We start from the raw sequence: 19,250 nt of genomic DNA on the forward strand, positions 1-19,250 counted from the left end.
TACCAATAAAAAAAAAAAAAAAAAAAATAATGGTTTATCAATTCATAGTCATGTCATGAAGAGGGCATGCTGATTCTTTTTACGTGCAATAACGGCATGCATGTAAGAGCATTTCCCAAAGCATATGTCTTTCTCTATTTTGGGTTGAGAAGGAACTATTTAATACCTGTTTCTCAAATTCTTGTCTAAAAATCTTGTGTTATATTCTTTGATGCCAAAGTTGCCAAGTGGGTTAATTAAAATCCCTGACCTAAGGGGAAAGGAACAAAATTACGTGGATGAAAGCATTGTCACTTTGAACAGTCACTTCAATTGAAGTGAGGAGAATATTGGAAATAAAAAGGTATATGAGTACCGAATATTTATAATCTTATTTCTAGCAAATTTTTCTTCTTGATAAGAAAGTTAATTTAATAAATGTAATGAGTGTCCTATTGAGCAGATATATTATCTTAAAATAAAAGTTTATAACATTTTGTCTTTTCACCAATCAAAACACTTCATAAGTATCTAACCCCCCCAAAAAAAATGTATAACTATTTATCATTAGTTGGATCTCAATTACGAAAACAAAATACATCAGTATTAGTCTTTAGAAAAATTAGTTCCTGAACACTAGTTATTGGTATAAAAAATACTTGAAGAAAAAGAAAAAGAACCAATTGAAAAAATAATATGTCTTTTAACTATAATCTTAAAATAATTAAGTGATTTCATTATACTGAAAAAAAGAGACATGCTATAACTTACCAACAAAAAGAATTGGTTTGAGTGATAACCAGTTTCGTGACCTGCATGTTGGAGCAAACAACCTTTGAGATTTGTGACCTTCCGTACACATACAATATTTCTGAATTACAGGCTGCGTAGCATGGAAAGTATATTAATGGTTCCATTGACAATTTTTAATTTTATTTATTACGGGTGACCATAAAATTCTACTATTTATTTAGTTCAATTAATTTTTGTCGCTGTTGATGTTGAACAATGACCATATATAGCCGAATGAAAAGAGTATATGCCTGTTACCATTAAGTTTTTGTAGAGCAAGAATAAAATTGCATTGCACTTTGCAGGTAGATAGATGCTACAAAGACTTTGTCAAAAATTGTGTAAATTAATAAATTTCATGTCAATTCTTAAGAAATGTTTGAATTAAAAAAAAAGGAGGATGCTCTTATAAAAACGCTTAAAACGTTTTTTTGTAAAGATATTTATGTGTCGCATTATTATTGGACGTATTAATGAACTGATAATTTTAAAATTTATTAACAAACTAGAATAAAACCGATCTTTTTATAACGATAACAATAAATCCAATTGTTATCAGATCTGGTCGAACCGACTAATTTACATAACTCACTTGATCATGATTTTTTTGTTTTTTTTTGTTTTTAAAAAAATTGGGGATATAATTGTTTTTTATCAAAAAATTTAAACATGATTCAGTTTAGATTGTGTAAATTGATTGGATCAGATCGGGTTTAATAATTATAATGCGGACAATTGGCTTTATTATTGTTGCTATAATAAATCGATTTTGTTCTGATTTAATAAAAAAAAATTATTAACCGATTTAATAAAAATGTCTAATAATATTATAACACATGTAAATGTCTTTAAAAAAAAGACATTTTTAATATCTTTATCGAAATGATCTCCTTACAAAAAAAAATGATGAGTTTAATATTTGATTTAATCATTACATTTTAAGTCCTAACCAATAAAACATCTAAAAAATAGCAGTTATTCTTACGTTATAACTCGATAAAAAAAATATATATTTTTCTTATAAAAGCACGAAGATAAAAAAAAGTAACCACATTTTTTTCTATAAGAATTTTTTTTTATTAACTTGAGCATTAAAATATATTTTTATAGTATTTATATTCTATATTCTTAGCAGCTAAAATATACAACCCTTAAAAAAAAAGTATAACTTCATCCAAAGTGAGTTATATCTCAAATAACTTATTAGGACAGTAACAATATTGTTGAGAACTCTTCAAGTTTTTAAAATTACAAAGGTCGAGCACTGAGACAATATCCCAAATGGATGAAAGGTTAAAAAAAAAATGCAAAAAAAATAAAATTACCAACCACAACCCTTGATTCTTCAACAAATTAAAATATTTGTTAGCGAAACTTTAATTTTTTATAGATAAATAAAGAAGTATTGTTAATGTTATTGCTTCCTTCAAGAGAAAAAAGTATTGCGTAAAGTTAAATGCCATACAATTAATAATAAATATAAAATACATTAAATAAAATTTTGGTGGTATGTCCTCTGTTATTGACAAATTGCAATTTTATTTATTAAGTAAGTCCTTTCATGTGTATATAATTTTAAACTTTGTCTTAAGATTAGTGCTATACATATGTGGTGTATGTTTTAGACTTTGATCATAAATATTTTTGAAGGTGCCACCAATGGCAACAAAGGAAGCACCTTACTTAGATGGAGGAATGGATACACAGCAAGTCCTCCACATGAATGATGGCATCGGAGATAATAGCTACGCTAATAACTCTTTGTTACAGGCACATAAATATTATTATTATTATTATTATATATTCTCTCTATTTCTCTATAAACTTTGTTCATGTCCCAAACTATTAGTCACTTGGTTAATTACTTGAACATGCATGCTTTCTTTTTTTAGTCAACTCTAAACTGATCTCTATTTTTAATTATAATATTTGTTTATTAGCTATTACTTTTTACCTACCCTTTTGAATTGTATTTTTTTTTACAAGTTTAGAAACTAATCGTTCTCAAAATTTGAAAATTTTTTATACTAACTAACCACTAACAAAAAGAAAAAATCAACTCCTAAGGTGGCAACTTTAAAAGTTTATGGTCCATTTTTATTTAAAAGTCTATTTTTATTTTCACTTTTTATTTTTTATTTTTTACACAATTTTAAAATAAAAATACTAAAATTAAAAATAAAAAAATAAAAACGTAAATCACAGGCACATTTTCACATAGAGCTAGTTCCAGAATGATATAGTTGTAGAAGAAAAATATCTTAATTGGGAGTACTACTAGTCCAATCGATCATGAATGTTGGTGATATTATTATGATTGTTATATTATAAGACACTAATATATGAATATAATGTTGACAGAAAAAGGTGATGATGAAGGCAAAACCCATATTAGAGGAGAATATGATGAGACTATACAGTATTATTCAACCTCAGTGTTTGATTGTGGCTGATTTAGGATGTTCTTCAGGACCCAATACTCTTCAGTTGCTATCTAATGTCATCAACATTATTGATACTATTACTTGTAAATTGAATCTTAAACTACCGGTTTTTCAGTTTTTCTTGAATGATCTATTTGGGAATGATTTCAATAGCATCATTAAATCACTCCCTCAATTCTTGGAAAGCCTAGAAGAAAATAAGGGACATAATTTTGGTCCATGTTTTATTAATGCAACGCCTGGTTCATTCTACAAGAGGTTATTTCCTGATAATTCCATACACTTGGTTCATTCCTCTTATAGTCTCCATTGGCTTTCTCAGGTAAGCCCAACAATATATTTTGTGCATTTTTATATGTTATTTAGTGCGTGAACAATAACAGGGGAGGAGGAGGTTTAGGGTTTAGGGTTTACTGTGAGACATGATTTTGTAAATTGAATAATAACAAATTAGATTTACATAATACTAGTACTTTATCGAACTAAAATCACATGCTATATAATTTTACTGTCATTATCATGTTTGTTTTGAATAACAGGCTCCAAAGGAGTTGGTTAATAAGGAAAATGCACACTTAACAAGCACAAGTCCTCCAGCAATGCACAGAGCATATCTTGAACAATTCCAGAAAGACTTTAAACTGTTTCTGAAATTACGTTCACAAGAAGTGGTGGCTGGAGGTGGAATGGTTCTCACTTTATTCGGAAGGGAGAATACTCGTGATATCAGAACTGCTTGGACCATAATTGGCACAACACTCAATGACATGGTCTTAGAGGTACATTATAACATGTAATCTTGTACAATTAGTAGTAATTTTGGTTTGTTTAAACATTATATTATAAAAAAAAATTTAAATATTTCTGAAATATCGGTATTTATGATATATGGTCCCACAAATACTTATATAGTATTGTTTAAGACTTAAAATGAGATGAAGTTAAAACTAAACATTAGAGATGCTCTTAATATTTTAAAATTTTACACTATATAATAAGACGTTGTAATGGTATTTGTTGTAGAATTTGATTGAAGAGATAAAATTGGAGTCGTTTAATTTACCATTATATGATCCAACAATAGAGGAAGCTAAAGAAGTAATTGAGGATGAAGGATCTTTCACCCTTCAAAGGTTGGAATCTGTGGTACTGGGTTGGGATGGCAACATAAATGAAGATGTTGATGATGAGAAGAATAAACTTGATATAAATAAGAGGGCACAGTTTATAACTAAATACACTCGAGCTGCTACAGAACCTCTTTTGAAGGCACAATTTGGAGAACAAGTCATGGACGAGTTTTTTCTCCGATTTAAGAATAAGATTTTCCAATTGATGATGGACGTTGAAATATTGGAATTTCCTAGTCTTGTAATATCACTCATAAAGAATGCTTGAAGGAATACACAAGAATATAGTCATATACTCTTCTTATATTATATTCGTTATTTTTTATCTGCCTTCTAAAATTGTAACGAAATAAAAACATTAATTAAAATAAAATTATGAGAGTTGGGATGTGGTAGTAGCTAGGTAGCCTTATATATATACATGCAATGCAAGTTGATGATGAAACTAACTAGAGTCTAATTACTTACTGAGCAAGCTAACCATGTGATGAGTTAAATGCAACTTTGTTTGAAGAATGATCCTTCACTCTTCAAAGGCTCCAAACTGTCGACATAAACGAAGGTGTTGATGACGAAAACAATAAACTTGATCTAAATATGAGAGTTAGGTCCCCAAGAAATTTATTATATATTAAAAACATTAATACATAGACAAAGTACACTCTTAAATTTCTCATATGTTATTGCAAAAGAACAACAACATCACCTGAATTTTCACATATAAAATTCACACCTTCAGATGTTTGAAGTAAAATCTGACATTATAATGTACCCAAATAGGGTCCTTAAGAATTTCACATCAAACTTTTTTGTCCCCAAAAAAAATTATTACGTTGAGATCCTTGAACTTTACAAAAATAAGATATATAAGTCCCTACCTTAAGCAGACCCTTTTGTTTTACTTTTGTAAAATTCAGGAATCTCAATGTAATAAAATTTTCTTGGGACGAAAACGTCCAATCCGAAATTCTTTAGGAACCTATTTGGATATATACTTTTATAATATATTTTCGAGTATATAGCCAAATAGGTTCCTGAAAAATTTTGCATCAGATATTTTCGTCCCTAAAATTTTTTTATTACATCCAGGGCTTAAATTTTATAAAATTAAGATATATAAGTCCATATTTTAGTTAGATCCGTTGTTTTTATTTAAATAAATAAGTCATCGAAAATGTGATAGAATTATCTATATGTCTTACTTTGATGGTTTTAGTTGAATTTGAGAGGAGTTGAATCAAGTTAGCTTTTTTCCTAATTCAACTAGTATCTACCCTCTAAACTTTTAACACCAAAGCTTAGCTTCTCCTAGTGCTGACCCAACTAGGAAGGAGAATCTACACAGATTCAGACTCACCAAGTGTTCACCCAACTTAGTAAAGGGGAACTAATCCTAGTTCAACAACTCAATACATCAGAAATCAGTGGTTATTTTGCATCACTCATGCCTTTTCTCTCTTGCCTTTTCAACCTCTCAATATTTGCCTTTTCAAAACAGAAAATGACACAAGACAGCCATAACACAAAGATCAGAAATTAAGCTCTTGTAGAAGAAAAATATTCCAGCTCAATGTTTGAGATGGTGCTCTGAATGTGTGCTCTCTTTTTCTTGCTTTGAAATGATGGAGTGAGGCTTGTTATATATTTTCATCTTGCCTTTATTTTTGCCTCTTCTATTTCCTTGTACCATCTGCTCGTTGGAGCTGTTCCTGCTGGCATGCAGTGTTTTTTTCATCCTGCTCCACTACCTCTGCTATCCGAAGAGCTCGACCACTACCTCTGTGGTCCTTGGCTTGGTTTTCTTCCTTGGCATGCACTCCTTTTTCATCCTTCTCCATAGCCCCTGCTGCTACTGCTCTTTGCTCATTTGTGTTTTGTTCAACCACGATCCAAAATGGTGCTCTGCTGATGTTCTTGGGTTAGTGAGGTGTAGCAGCTGTCCTTCTTTACTTTTACAGAGCCACACATGTCCTTGTTTTTGTCCAGCTGTCCTCATTTGCTTTTAGCAAATATATAACCATTTATTTTGCTGAACGGTGCTATGAGGAGCATTGACTCTTTTACATGGCTGAAGTATATGCTAGTCTTGGACTGTGAAAAATTAATTAATGGGTTTGCCACAATAAAGCACACATTAAACAATATTGAGCTTTCAATCCAAATAAATGTTTGTCATCATAAATTAACCCAAAATCAAACTAGTTTAACATACTTTTATAAATTTTAAGAATTTCAATGTAATAAAATTGTCTTTGAAACAAAAATATTCGACACAAAATTTTTTAGAGATATATTTAAGTATATTTTTTTATTATTTTAATACAATATAATTTTTATTAAAAAATTAAATATAGGAAAAATAAATTTAGCCATAATTTTATTTGTAAATTTTATTATTTAAATTTAATTATGATTATAGGAGAAATTAACCCATATTATCAGCATAGAATGATGTTAACACGTGGCAATTTGGGAGCACTACGACACTTGGTTAATAACTCTTCTTGCTGTTGATGCTGTTCATTTTCCGTTTCTATTCCCGTGCTTAGTTATGATTAATGACACTGCTAAGCAAATTTTTGGTTAGTTATGATTAATGACACTGCTTAATATGTATATCATTTATTCAATTTTTATAAGTAAAAGAATTTAAAAATGATTAATATTTTTTAAATCCGTGACAATCGGACTATGCTATACATTCAAATATTTTTTTATTTAAATTTTATTCAAGTAGATCTAACACTAACAAAAACCACTCTCATTAAAAGAACGTCATTACACACGCTTATCTTCTTCTCCTCTCCCATGCCTCCTCTTCTTCTTCTTCCATCATGCGCTTCTTCTTCTTTCAAATACACGCATATGTCATCTCCTCCTCCTCCTCCTTCTTCTTCTACTATTTCGTTATCGTCATCACCAATAATATCAACATTTTGCTAATGAATTATTTTTTCCAATCGAATTGAATGGAATGCAATTGTTAAATTGAATCGAATTGAATTGAATGGACGCAAGTGTTCTGAATCTGAATTGAATTGAATTGAATTGATAATCTCTAAATTGTAGGCAGAGGTGTTTTGAATTTGATTTTATATAATGAATTATGTTTCGTTCATTAAGTACTATACAATTGTTTCACCATGAGTACGTGTTCAGTTCATTCTACACAAAGATGTTTGAATTTGATTTTATATAATGTATTATGTTTCGTTCACTCAGTACTAAATAATTATTTCACCATGAATACGTGTTCGGTTCATTATGCAGAAAGATGTTTGAATTTGATTTTATATAATGTATTATGTTTTGTTCACTCAGTACTAAACAATTGTTTCACCATAATAACATGTTCGGTTTATTTTTGTTTTGCATAATTCAAAACTCTTCCTCCTTACCTTATACTGCTTCTTCACCAGGGAGAGAAGGAGGAAAAGACAAAAAAAATATAGCAGCAACAACAACAAAAGAATTACGATAAGGAAAAAACCCGTGAAGAAGAATAAACGCAAAAAAGAAAGAGGAGAATGAGGAGGAGGAACACGAAGAAGAAGGCGAAGAAAAAGACGATCCGTGCGTAAATGAGCGTGAAAAGAAGAAGCGCGGAGAAAAGAGAAGAAGAAGAGAAGAAGCGTGAGGAAAGAAGAAAGCGGAAAAAGTACGTGATCTAAAATTGCTTGGATGAACTTAAATGCCGAAATTGTTTGAATGTAAAAAATATTTTTGACAATTATCCTAAAAGATAACAAGATTTCTGACAAAAATAATTCGTTATTCTAACGGGCATTTAATAAATAATTAACTAATTAACATGTCGCGCACATTCTATTAACTTAAGAAAGAGATCATTCACAAAAAAAACTAACCAATCTACATAGTTAAAAAAAAAAAATTAAAACCTCGTGATCCTTCAAAAAGGTTATCAAATGACGGGTATTCACTCTTAGGGAAAAAAAAAACACATTGCATCAAGTTACATTATTCCATATAAATAATTTGCATTAAAAACAAATTTGGTATATCCGTATATGGCTTAGCTTCTATTATTGACAATTTGCAATTCCATTTTAAGAAAAGTCCTTTCATAGTTTTGTATGTGTGCATTTTTATTTGTTTTCCAATAAGGACGCATGAGTTGACTTTGTTTAATTTCACGTGATTGGTTGATTCCTGTTAAAGAGTACCACCCGCGCTATTCACATGGCTATGTTTTTTATTTTGTCTATATGGCTCATAGGTTCAACTAGGGTGTGCATCATCCCTCCCGAACATTTGATCTGGTCTGAATTTAATGACTAATTTGATATGATTTTATTGAATTTAAGGTTGGATAAGGATCTCAAAAATAAATTTGGTCATTATTTTAAATTAAATTCGAATTAAGACAAATTTAACTTCACTTGACCCATGAACACCTTAAGAGAACTAAAAAATATATATATGTTTTAAATTAATTTTAATATTATGTTATATTAATTATAAATTTATTATTTTATTTTTAATCAGACTTGTTAAATTAGAAAATATATCAAAGAATTATCAAATTAGAATTTATGAACAGATTCAAATTCAAATATGGATATCAACTTTTCGATAACAAGTTTAGTGCATCATAAATAAGTTTCTATATAAATAAGTTTCTTTATAAATCATTGTTAAAATTTAAAAGATCCAATTTAAACCTAATATAATTGTGGTCCAAAAATATTTATATTTTATTGAATCTAGTATCGAATTATAATCTAAAAATTAGACTCGATATATATTTAAGATCGAATCTAAATCAAAACAAATCTAATTTCACCCGACTCATAAACACTATAAGTCCAACCATGAGTATTACTTCAAAATATACTAAAAGCGTCTGAATGCTGAAGATATGCTATGGCACTCCTAACTATAAAATTCAATTGGTGATGAATTTAAATATGTTATTCAATTTATTATATTTCCAAATAATATCATTGTATTGTATGTGGCCGATGGTTGGCTTACCACATGTAGGCATTGACTTGTATATTTCATTATCGTGCTACTTATTCTTTTATTTTTGAATTTAATTTAAAATCGTTATTGAATTCTATTTTTTTTTTAATTATTTGGTGTGTAATTTTAATTTTTTCTTTGAAACAAAATGAAACGTGTTAGAGCTCAAAAAATTTCATAACATTTCTTGTAACTGGTTGTCTTTGTTATTTGTTGTTTATACTTAAACTATGATTCATGTCCTCTACGCCGAATACCATTGAGTGTATTTATTAGTCTTATTAAACAAAATTGTTAATTGATGTTAAAGAAAAGTTTTGGGTATTTTTTTTATACCGATCTAATATTTAACACGGATTTATTGTTGAAGGTTGCACATGAGAACGAAAAAGAAAATGCAGGGGATAAAAATCAGAGAGAAAAAGGAGTAGAAATGTGAACTTGTATTAAATGATGAATCACACATTTACATAACTGATCTACCTATATTTATACATAGCTGGTTAACTACTGATTAGCATAAATATCTAACTACTCTAATCAGTTTTTTCTAACTAACTATCAGCAGACTCTCTTGTTAAGTAACACCCTCTTTTATGTTTGGAGTGCTGACCCCAAGCTTACTATGGATGTAATGGAAAGGTGCTAGTGGCTTAGTCAAAATGTCTGCAACCTGCTCATGTGTAGAGATAGGTAGCAGAGTAATCACGCCTTCTTGTAGTTTGTCGCGGACAATGTGGCAATCCGCTTCGATATGTTTTGTCCGCTCATGGAAGACTGGTGGATTAGTGGCTATATACACAGCAGACTTGCTATCACAGTAAATGTTCATTGCCATTTGAAGTGGTGCGCCAAGTTCCTGAAGAACATAACTCAACTATTGGACCTCCCTAGTTGCAAGCGCCAACGCCCTATATTCTGCTTCGGAGGAGGAAGCAGCGACTGTGAGTTGCTTCTTGCTCTTCCAACTAACAAGAGATGATTCAAGGTAAAAGCAATAGGCTGAGATCGACCTCCTGGAGTCAGGACACCCTGCCCAGTCCGAATCTGAGAAGCCTGTGAGATTCAAGTCTGATTTGGCTGAGAAGAAAAGGCCAGCAGCTGGGGATCCTTTCACGTACCTCAATATTCGATGAGCAGCTCGCAAATGCTCTGTGGTAGGACAATCCAAAAATTGACTCAACTTTCCTATGGCGAAACTTATATCCGGCCTAGTGTTCGAAAGATAGAGCAACTTCCTAATGATTCTTCGGTATGGAGTGAAATCAGACAGCAGCTCCCCATCACTCTTACTAAGCTTTGCACCATAATCCATTGGTGTTGGGGCAGGCTTGCATCCCTCAAAACCTGTTTCTTTAAGCAAATCCAGCACATATTTTTGTTGATACAAAGCAATTCCTTTCTGTGACCTAGCCACTTCTAAGCCAAGAAAATATTTGAGGTCCCCAATATCTTTGATCCGAAATCTATCATCAAGTATCTTTTTCACATTCTCAATCTCACTAAGATCATCACCTGCCAAAACCAAATCATCAACATAAACTAAGACTGCTGTAAATCCTTTTGGAGTTGATTTTGTGAACAAACTATAATCTGGTTTGCACTGCTTGAAACCCAGCTCCACAAGAACAGATTTGAGTTTTGAATTCCATTGTCTACTAGCTTGTTTTAATCCATACAGTGACTTCTCAAGTTTGCACACTTGCCTTGGCTCTGCATGAAGTCCTTCTGGCACCTTCATGTATACTTCTTCATCCAAGTCACTATGCAGAAACGCAGTGTTAACATCAATTTGTTTCAAGTGCCAGCCTTTCACAGCAGCAAGAGCCAAAACCACTCGCAATGTTCCCAATTTAACAACTAGGCTAAAGGTATCCTTGTAATCAACTCCAGGAACCTGCGTGAATCCCTTTTCAACGAGGCGAGCTTTATGACGTTCCACACTACCATCCGGATGATACTTGACCTTGAATACCCACTTACATCCTATTGCCTTCTTGCCAGGTGGGAGTGAGGTCAACTTCCATGTTTTATTTTCATCCAGAGCAATCAGCTCAGCCTTAATAGCTTCTTGCTAGCAAGCTTGAGATATCACCTCTTCATAGCGCTTAGGCTCGATGTTTTAAATAGCTAATGAGTATGCAAGATGCATGGGAAAAATAGAATGATAGGATAAAAAATCTGAGATAGGCTATCTTTGAAGGTTTCGCATGGTTTTTGAATTTTCATTGATGGCTGTCATACATTTGTAATCTTTCAAGTAAGCTGGTGGTTTTGAAATTCTTGTGGATCTTCTCAGCATAACACGAGTAGGGAGACTAGGTGAATCATGCACCTGTGTATCTAATCTAGGACTTGTGTCTACATTTGTGTGTGATGTATGGTCAGGATTGTCAAAAGCTTCCAAATGATGCATGGGACTATCATGGGGCATTGAAGGTGAGATGTTATCTTTGTCTAGACTATCTAAATGAATACTAGAATGCATAGGGATGAATGTTGAATATGATTCTGAATCATGTGATCCTGATTGAGTGTATGTGCATTATTGTTTGGATTTGTGATATACAATTGGTCAGCTGAAAATTTTTCATTTGTAAAATTGGTGTTAGTATTTTCAGATTGAGTCTTAGCATTTTCATTTTGAGCCTCAACCTCAGAGTATAGAAACAAATCTTCATAAAATTGAACATCTCTAGAAGTGAAGAATGCTTTGGTTTGTAAGTCAAATAACAGATAGCCCTTAACACCCTCCCTGAATCCAAGATGCAGACATTTCCGTGCTCTTAGATCAAGTTTGGTTCTGTTACGCGTAATAGTATTAGCATAAGCAAGACAACCAAACACCCGAAGATGAAGTAGATTCGGTAGAGCATTGTATAAAACCTAATAGGGTGTTCGGTTGGTCAAGAATGGTGAGGGCAACCTATTAATCAAATAGACCGCATGTTCAACACCATAGCTCCAAAAGATTTTGGGCAGGTGAGAATGAATCATAATGGTGCGAGCCACAGTCAGAATGTGTTGATGCTTTCGCTCAACGATTCTATTTTGCTGTGGTGTCTCAACACAAGATCGTTGGTGCAAAATTCCAAAATTGTTATAAAATGAAGATATTGAAAATTCAGCACCATTATCAGACCTGATTATTTTCACCATTGTATTGAACTGAGTTTTGACAAAATTAATAAAATTCTTCACCAATTGAGCTGTTTCAGCCTTGGTTTTCATAAGAAAAATCCATGTAAATCTAGATTTATCATCTACAACTGACAAAAAATATTTGTGACCAGAAAATGAAGGAATGGAGATCGGGCCCCAAATATCCAAATGAATCAACTCAAGTACATTTTCAGCAACAGAAACACTATGAGGAAATGCTAACCGCTTTTGCTTGCCAAGATGACAAGAATTACACGGCTCCTTGCTTATTGAACAATCTACAAATTCAAACTGTTGTTTCAGTGTTGCTAACCTATTATTAGATGGATGTCCTAGTCTATCATGCCACAAATTTTTCTGAGATGTATGAGGGATGAGTGCAGTAATGTCTGATGCATGTGTTGGTCCTTGAACCTCGTGGTGCAAAATGTATAGACCATCAATATTTCTAGCTGCACCAATCATCTTCAAAGTGTGTCGATCCTGTATCTCACACATTTCATCAGTAAAACTCATTTTTCAATGCAATGATAATGTCAGTTTTGAGACTGAGAATAGTTTAAAATTGAATGAAGGGATGTATAATGCATTTGCGAGAAATAATGTGCCAGAAAACACAATTGTGCCCATGATGCAGCTGGTGGTGTGGGCACCATTGGGTAATCTAACAATTATTGGATCAATTTTTCGAAAATCTTTGAAATCTTTGATGTTAATGAGACATGGTCCGTGGCACCAGTGTCTATTACCCAGGGTTTATGCTTTTGAATGCATACATCTAGAGCCTATATGTGAGAATTGAAATGCAAAAGATGAACCATTCTACCTTGATGAGGTGATGGTTGAGGTTGTGTTGTAATCTGGCTGACACTATGGATGTGCTTGATCTCTTGCTTGCTAAGTAGAGCTAGTAGGACTTCCCTTTGATCTGGAGTGAATCCAGCCCCTGTGATTTCACTCACTCCCAATTGGCCTTGACTGGTACCGAGCTCATCATTAATACCCTCAGTACCTGCATTTGCTGACATGCAATTGAGGACTGGTGTGGCAGTGTTTTGAGAGTTAAAGTATTCATATTGTTGTCTAAAGTTTGGGGGGAACCCGTGTTTCTTGTAACAGGTATCAACACTATGTCCAGTCTTGTTGCAAAAAGTGCACTGCAGCCTACTTCTGCCACCTTGTCCTCTCCCAAGCTGAAATCTACCTCCTCTGCCTCTCTCTCTCCCTCTACCTAGTGAAGGCGACGTAGTGTTCAAGGGATGAGCAGAGCTAGCCAAAACCTTAATGTCCGAGGTAGAGTCAGGACTGAGAAACTGCCGTTCTTGCTGCGTGATCATAGCAAAGACCGCATTCAGATTTGGTAAGCTATCCATGAGCATTATCTGTGATCGAACAGTGGAGTGTTGTTCATTTAAACCTCGAAGAAACTTTGTCACCTTATCTTCCTCTCTTTGCTTCCTAATTATAGATAAGGCACACGAACACCTTTTATCACAGTTACATTGTGGCAAGATTCTGAAATTGTCGATTTCTTCCCAAATTGACTTGAGCTTGGTATAGTAATTCGTCACATTCATGTCTCCTTGTCTGAGTGCATACACTTCCTCATATAATTCAGCCACTCGAAATTTGTCCCCCTGATAATATCTGTGCTTTAGCTCATCCCATATCTTATAGGCTAAATTGTTCCACAAGACACTTTGGTAGATATCCGGGCTTAGTGAGAGGTTAATCCAACCAACGACATATGTGTTGCACCTCTCCCACGTAGGGGTGGCAGGAGTACCTCTCTCTCTCTCTCTCTCTCTCTCTCTCTCTCTCTCGTGCTCTCTGTCTCTCCATCGTTGTGAGATCTAAGTTCTTCTCTTGTTCTTCCACAGATTCATCGCTTGGTCACCGTCGCTGTGAGCTTGTCCGTCGCTGTTGCATGTGAGCCTGTCACCGAAGCCCTTTTTCTCTGTTTCTAACCACCGGTAAGTCTTTGAGCCCCTCTGTCTTTGCAGATTTGCCATCCCACAGGCATGCTCTACTAGATTTGAAAAATTAAAGTTGTTTTGATTGATGAGAAGTGCATATTTAGTTTTGATAACAATATTTTTGACTGATAAGAATTGCATGTTTAGTTTTGATTTATCATTTTTATGCATTTTGAATTTTGATTTTAATCTGATTTTGTAATTGTCATTGAGTACTGAATGGACCCTTCAAGATTAGAGTGATTTGGTTTATGAAAGGGAATATGCCCAAGGTGTTCTAATTATGGAGAGAATTGGGCATTTGAAATTAGCAGAATTAGTAATGTGCGGAAGTGTTCTGAATTTTTTTATTATTACAAAAATTAGTAATGCCAATTTGTTGATTAGGTATTTCTAATAAACAAGTAGGTAGACATAGGGTAATTAATAGATTCCAAGTTGTGAAACTCTATGATCTGAGTGTTGAGTGGGAAATTGAGTCTCTAATTTGTATTGTAGGCTTCACCAAGGGCTCTATTGCTCAGTGGCTTTTCTCAAGCAAAGTCTCTGCTGTTCCACACTTGATGTCTTTTAAGGTTTCTCAAGATGAGAAGCCTTTTGACTCCACTCTAAAGTTCCCTGCTCCTGAACAGGTTTCACACTACCTACCATCTCTCTCACTTTCTCTAAATTCCTCCGAAATTGACAAGTTAGTTCAATATTTAATCTTCTAGAGTTTTAGTTCTATTTTAAAGTCAACTTTGTACTTGAAGAGGACAAATGTTTTCATTCTGCTTATTTACTATATCTGGTATATGAAATGAACTTCACTTCACTTCAGATCTGAACTTAGCTTGATGTTTTTCCGCCCCCAATGTCTTGTATTTTCAATTTCCAATCAAGCAATTTCAGTTTCTGTGGAGAATCCATAATGTGCAACAGTGTTCTGAATTATGATGAAATCAAGAAACAGGAAATAAGATATAGACATATACAAATAAAAAAAGTTTATTTATGGTTATCTAATTTAATTCAATTGGCTTAGCATGTATTCTCATATTCTCATCTAAATATTTCATGTGTTACAATCCTATTATATATAGAACTACAAGGATGGGCCTAATATGTGAATGTATGGTTATTGATTTTCAAGTTTCATTTATTATTTCTTATTATTATTATTTTTTAAAAATGTTTTACATTTGGAGAAGCTATGATTAACTTAATCTCCAAATTTCCATAGTCTGCAATGCATTATACAAATCCATTTCGTCCCAAACATGATCATTATGATGATCACCTGAATTCAAGATCACATAGATGGTTGAAAGATTGTGATTAACCTCATCAGTAGCCAACAGTTGATTTAATAGCATCCAATATCTGCATAAAATAAGTGGCAGAACTTGTTATGTATTCTGATTTTTCATTTATGCATTCTGATCTTTATTAAGATATGATTTTAATTTGTTAATTGTTATATTTTTTGATTTTCAGGTTTAAATCTTGATTTGCAAACTTTTAATGACGATGAAGATGTTGAAAGTGATCAAGAATAAGGGTTGAAGATTTTTTTATATCTAATATTATAATTTCTTTATTATGGTGTTAAATTTGTAGTGATCTAACACTTTTTTTTTATTTCAAGTACCCCTACTCCCACGCCTCAAACAATGGATCTGAGCTATCCGGTTTCTCAATACTACCATCTATGAATTTTAGCTTATTTTTCAATTTGAGAGCTAACAGCATAGCTCTACTCCAGGCTCCATAGTTCGATCCAGTCAGAACAACAGAAGTGAGAGGTATACCTGGACTCTCAGAAGGGAGAATGAAGTACGGATTTGTAGGATCCTAGCTCGGATTCGCGCTTTTGCTGATGTGCGATTGGATCGCGGCGATCTGATTAAAAAATGCAGCAAACTGAGTTGCGTCCATGGCGGGAAATTGCACTCCACTAGAACTTGAATCGGAGCTCATAATGACGGAAATTGTGGATCTGATGCACAGATCTGAACCTTCCTCTTTCAATCTCGTTGATCGGAATACCTAATCGCTTTGATATGACTTGTCGAACTAGGAAGTAATTAGGCTCTCATCAAGCTCTGCGGTGTGAGTTTGAAAGAGGAGAAGAAGTTGTAGGAGAAGGTGAAATTGGAGATCGAAGAAGAAATTGCAGAAAGAGATGAGATCGAAAATCGAAGAATCTTGGAAAAAAAAATCAGAACGCTCGAAGAGAACTTGAACTAAGAGAAATCAGTCTTGATGAGGAACCTAGATCCATCATCTCTCTCCAACCACGATTGATGCTCGTGAATCGAAGATCAAGCTACTCTCTCTTCAGTTGCTCACCGCACCATGTTGAAGGTTGCACATGAGAACGGAAAAAGAATGCAGGGGATAAAAACCAGAGAGAAGAAGGAGTGAAAATGTGAACTTGTATTAAATGATGAATCACACATTTACATAACTGATCTACCTATATTTATACACAGCTGACTAACTGTTAATTAGCATAAATATCTAACTACTCTAATCAGTTTTCTCTAACTAACTATTAGCAGACTCTCTTGTTATATTTCGTAATACTCTAATTGTTATATTTCTCTAACTAACTAATAGGATTTTTAATGATTAATGTTATATTTCGTAGCACTCTAATTGTTCCTATAATAATTCTTTTGCAAAATAAAAAAATACGATGCACAAATTCAAAGCGGTGGAAAATTTAATTATTCATGTTATAATTTCTTTATATTATGAGTCCGCCCAATTTCAATTTCTAACAATAGAGAATAAATAATGTATTTAAAGACAAGAAATGCTTTAATTTGATCATATTGTCATTCCACAACATCAAAGAAGACAAAGAGTTAGGAAGAGGAGGAATGGATAGACAGCAAGTGGTCCTCCACATGAACCCCGGCATGGGAGATAATAGCTATGCTCATAACTCTATCATTCAGGTACACAACATCATCATAATATTCTCTTTATTCTCCCAAATTAAATTTGCTTATGCCCATTCATGATTGACAATGGTAGATATTAACATTCTTATATATCAATATCATTTTAACAGAACAAGGTGATGAGGGAGACAAAAGCCATAGTAGAAGAGAGTATCATGAGGTTATATACTATTGTTCCTATTCATTGTTTTAAGGTGGCTGACTTAGGTTGTTCTTCAGGACCAAATGCTCTTCAATTGGTATCTAATGTCATCGACATTGTTGATACTACTACTTCTAACTTGAATCTCGAACCACCGGTTTTTCAATTCCTCTTGAATGATCTATTTGGGAATGATTTCAATAGCATATTTAAATCACTCCCTCAATTCTTGGAAAGCCTAGAAGAAAAGAAGGGACACAAATTGGGTCCATGTTTTATTAATGCAACTCCAGGGACATTCTACAAGAGGCTATTTCCCAACGGTTCCTTACACTTTGTTCATTCTTCTTTTAGTCTTCATTGGCTTTCTCAGGTAAGAACATATGCACTAATTGTTTGGCTGAGTTTTTAAAAAAAAATTTTTTTTAGAGTTATCTTTTTTTAAAAGATCTTATCGAAAAGTAAAAGTAATTTTATATTTGGATATCTTATATAAAAAGATCTTTTTATCTATTAATTATGTTTGGGTATAACAATATAAAAATATTTTTTTCTTTATTTATTACATAAAAAATATCTTTTTTTAAGAGAAAAAGATCTTTAAAAAAATATATAAATTACAACTTCTCAAAAAAGATGTTTTTTTTTTATTTTTCTAGTACTTTCATTTTTATTATTAGAAATTTGCCAAACACGCTAAAAAATAAAAAAAGATCTTTTTTTATTAAAAAATATTTTTTTTATCAAAATAATGGCGCCCAAACAAACACGTAATCCATATTATTTACAACCAAAATAGTATATAATATGTAAAATATATAGCACTTCAATTAAAAAGTTTTGTTTCCAAACATAGTTTTATCTCTCTAGAAATTTTGTAAATTCTATTTTATTTTATTTCTTTTATTTGTATTTGGTTGCATACTTACACTCCTAATTAAATATTTATCCTAGAATATTTAATGTTATATATGTTTCTATAAATTGAGGAATAATACTGAATTGAAAATCACTAAATTTTAAATTAACATAATTATTTTGTCAACCTTTATAATTTCAGTAAAATTTCATTTAGATCTTTACAAAAGTTAAAAAAATTCGTAATTGAATCTATATATCAAGTAAAAAATTTTAATTAGATTTTGTACGTTAACTGTTTTTCTTTTTTTTTTTTTTTACAAAATATTCTTGAAATATACACATTTTTTGTATTTGATTTAGGATAATTGTATAATGTTATGAAAGTAAATATTCTAGAATTATTGCGTTCGTTTTGAAAGATATCAAGTAACTAAGTAAACATCTAATTAATCTTTTTGTAAAATTATAAGAAGAAATAGAGTAAGTAAGCCTTTAAAATTTTATTCGACATAAACCGCATGGCATGTAAATATATATATACTCATATATTTATGTTTTTGAACAGGCTCCAAAGGACTTGGGTAATAAGGAAAATATACATTTAACAAGAACAAGTTCTCCAGCAATGCACAAAGCATATGGTGAACAATTCCAAAAGGACTTTAAACTATTTCTCAAATTACGTTCACAAGAATTGGTGCCTGGAGGTGGGATGGTTCTGACTCTAATTGGAAGAGACAAAACTCGTGAAATCAGAACCTCTTGGAGCCTACTTGGCACAACACTCAATGACATGGTCTCAGAGGTACATTGAATATAACCTATGA

The 19,250-nt window shown here is 32.4% G+C and overlaps 2 protein-coding genes across 5 annotated transcripts in view; both read left to right on the forward strand.

The window, feature by feature from the left end:
* Positions 3,041–4,649, forward strand: LOC110269920 (benzoate carboxyl methyltransferase-like). The gene is made up of 3 exons (XM_021117975.1): positions 3,041–3,537; positions 3,755–3,994; positions 4,239–4,649. The coding sequence occupies exons 1-3, from the start codon at positions 3,142–3,144 to the stop codon at positions 4,611–4,613; spliced, it is 1,011 nt and encodes a 336-aa protein (XP_020973634.1). The 5' UTR covers positions 3,041–3,141; the 3' UTR covers positions 4,614–4,649.
* Positions 17,164–19,250, forward strand: part of LOC107628867 (jasmonate O-methyltransferase-like) — a 35,295-nt gene continuing 33,208 nt past the window's right edge. Inside the window, exons 1-3 of one of the 4 annotated variants that reach the window (XM_021117972.1) lie at positions 17,164–17,414; positions 17,531–17,935; positions 18,989–19,228. In XM_021117972.1, coding sequence (XP_020973631.1) covers positions 17,337–17,414; positions 17,531–17,935; positions 18,989–19,228 — 723 coding nt within the window. In that variant the 5' untranslated portion in view covers positions 17,164–17,336. The remainder of the gene's footprint in view (positions 17,415–17,530; positions 17,936–18,988; positions 19,229–19,250) is intronic. The other 3 variants (XM_021117974.1, XM_021117973.1, XM_016331486.2) reach the window with 3 other exon arrangements.

This window comes from Arachis ipaensis, chromosome B03, assembly GCF_000816755.2.
Source record: "Arachis ipaensis cultivar K30076 chromosome B03, Araip1.1, whole genome shotgun sequence".
Classification (NCBI taxonomy): domain Eukaryota; kingdom Viridiplantae; phylum Streptophyta; class Magnoliopsida; order Fabales; family Fabaceae; genus Arachis; species Arachis ipaensis.

Excerpts from the sequence above, each read along its gene's own strand:
- LOC110269920 (XM_021117975.1), top strand. The coding sequence starts at position 3,142 with ATGATGAAGGCAAAACCCATATTAGAGGAGAATATGATGAGACTATAC. Across the intron at positions 3,538-3,754 it reads GTCTCCATTGGCTTTCTCAG|GCTCCAAAGGAGTTGGTTAA; the intron begins GTAAGCCCAACA and ends TTTGAATAACAG. Across the intron at positions 3,995-4,238 it reads TCAATGACATGGTCTTAGAG|AATTTGATTGAAGAGATAAA; the intron begins GTACATTATAAC and ends TATTTGTTGTAG.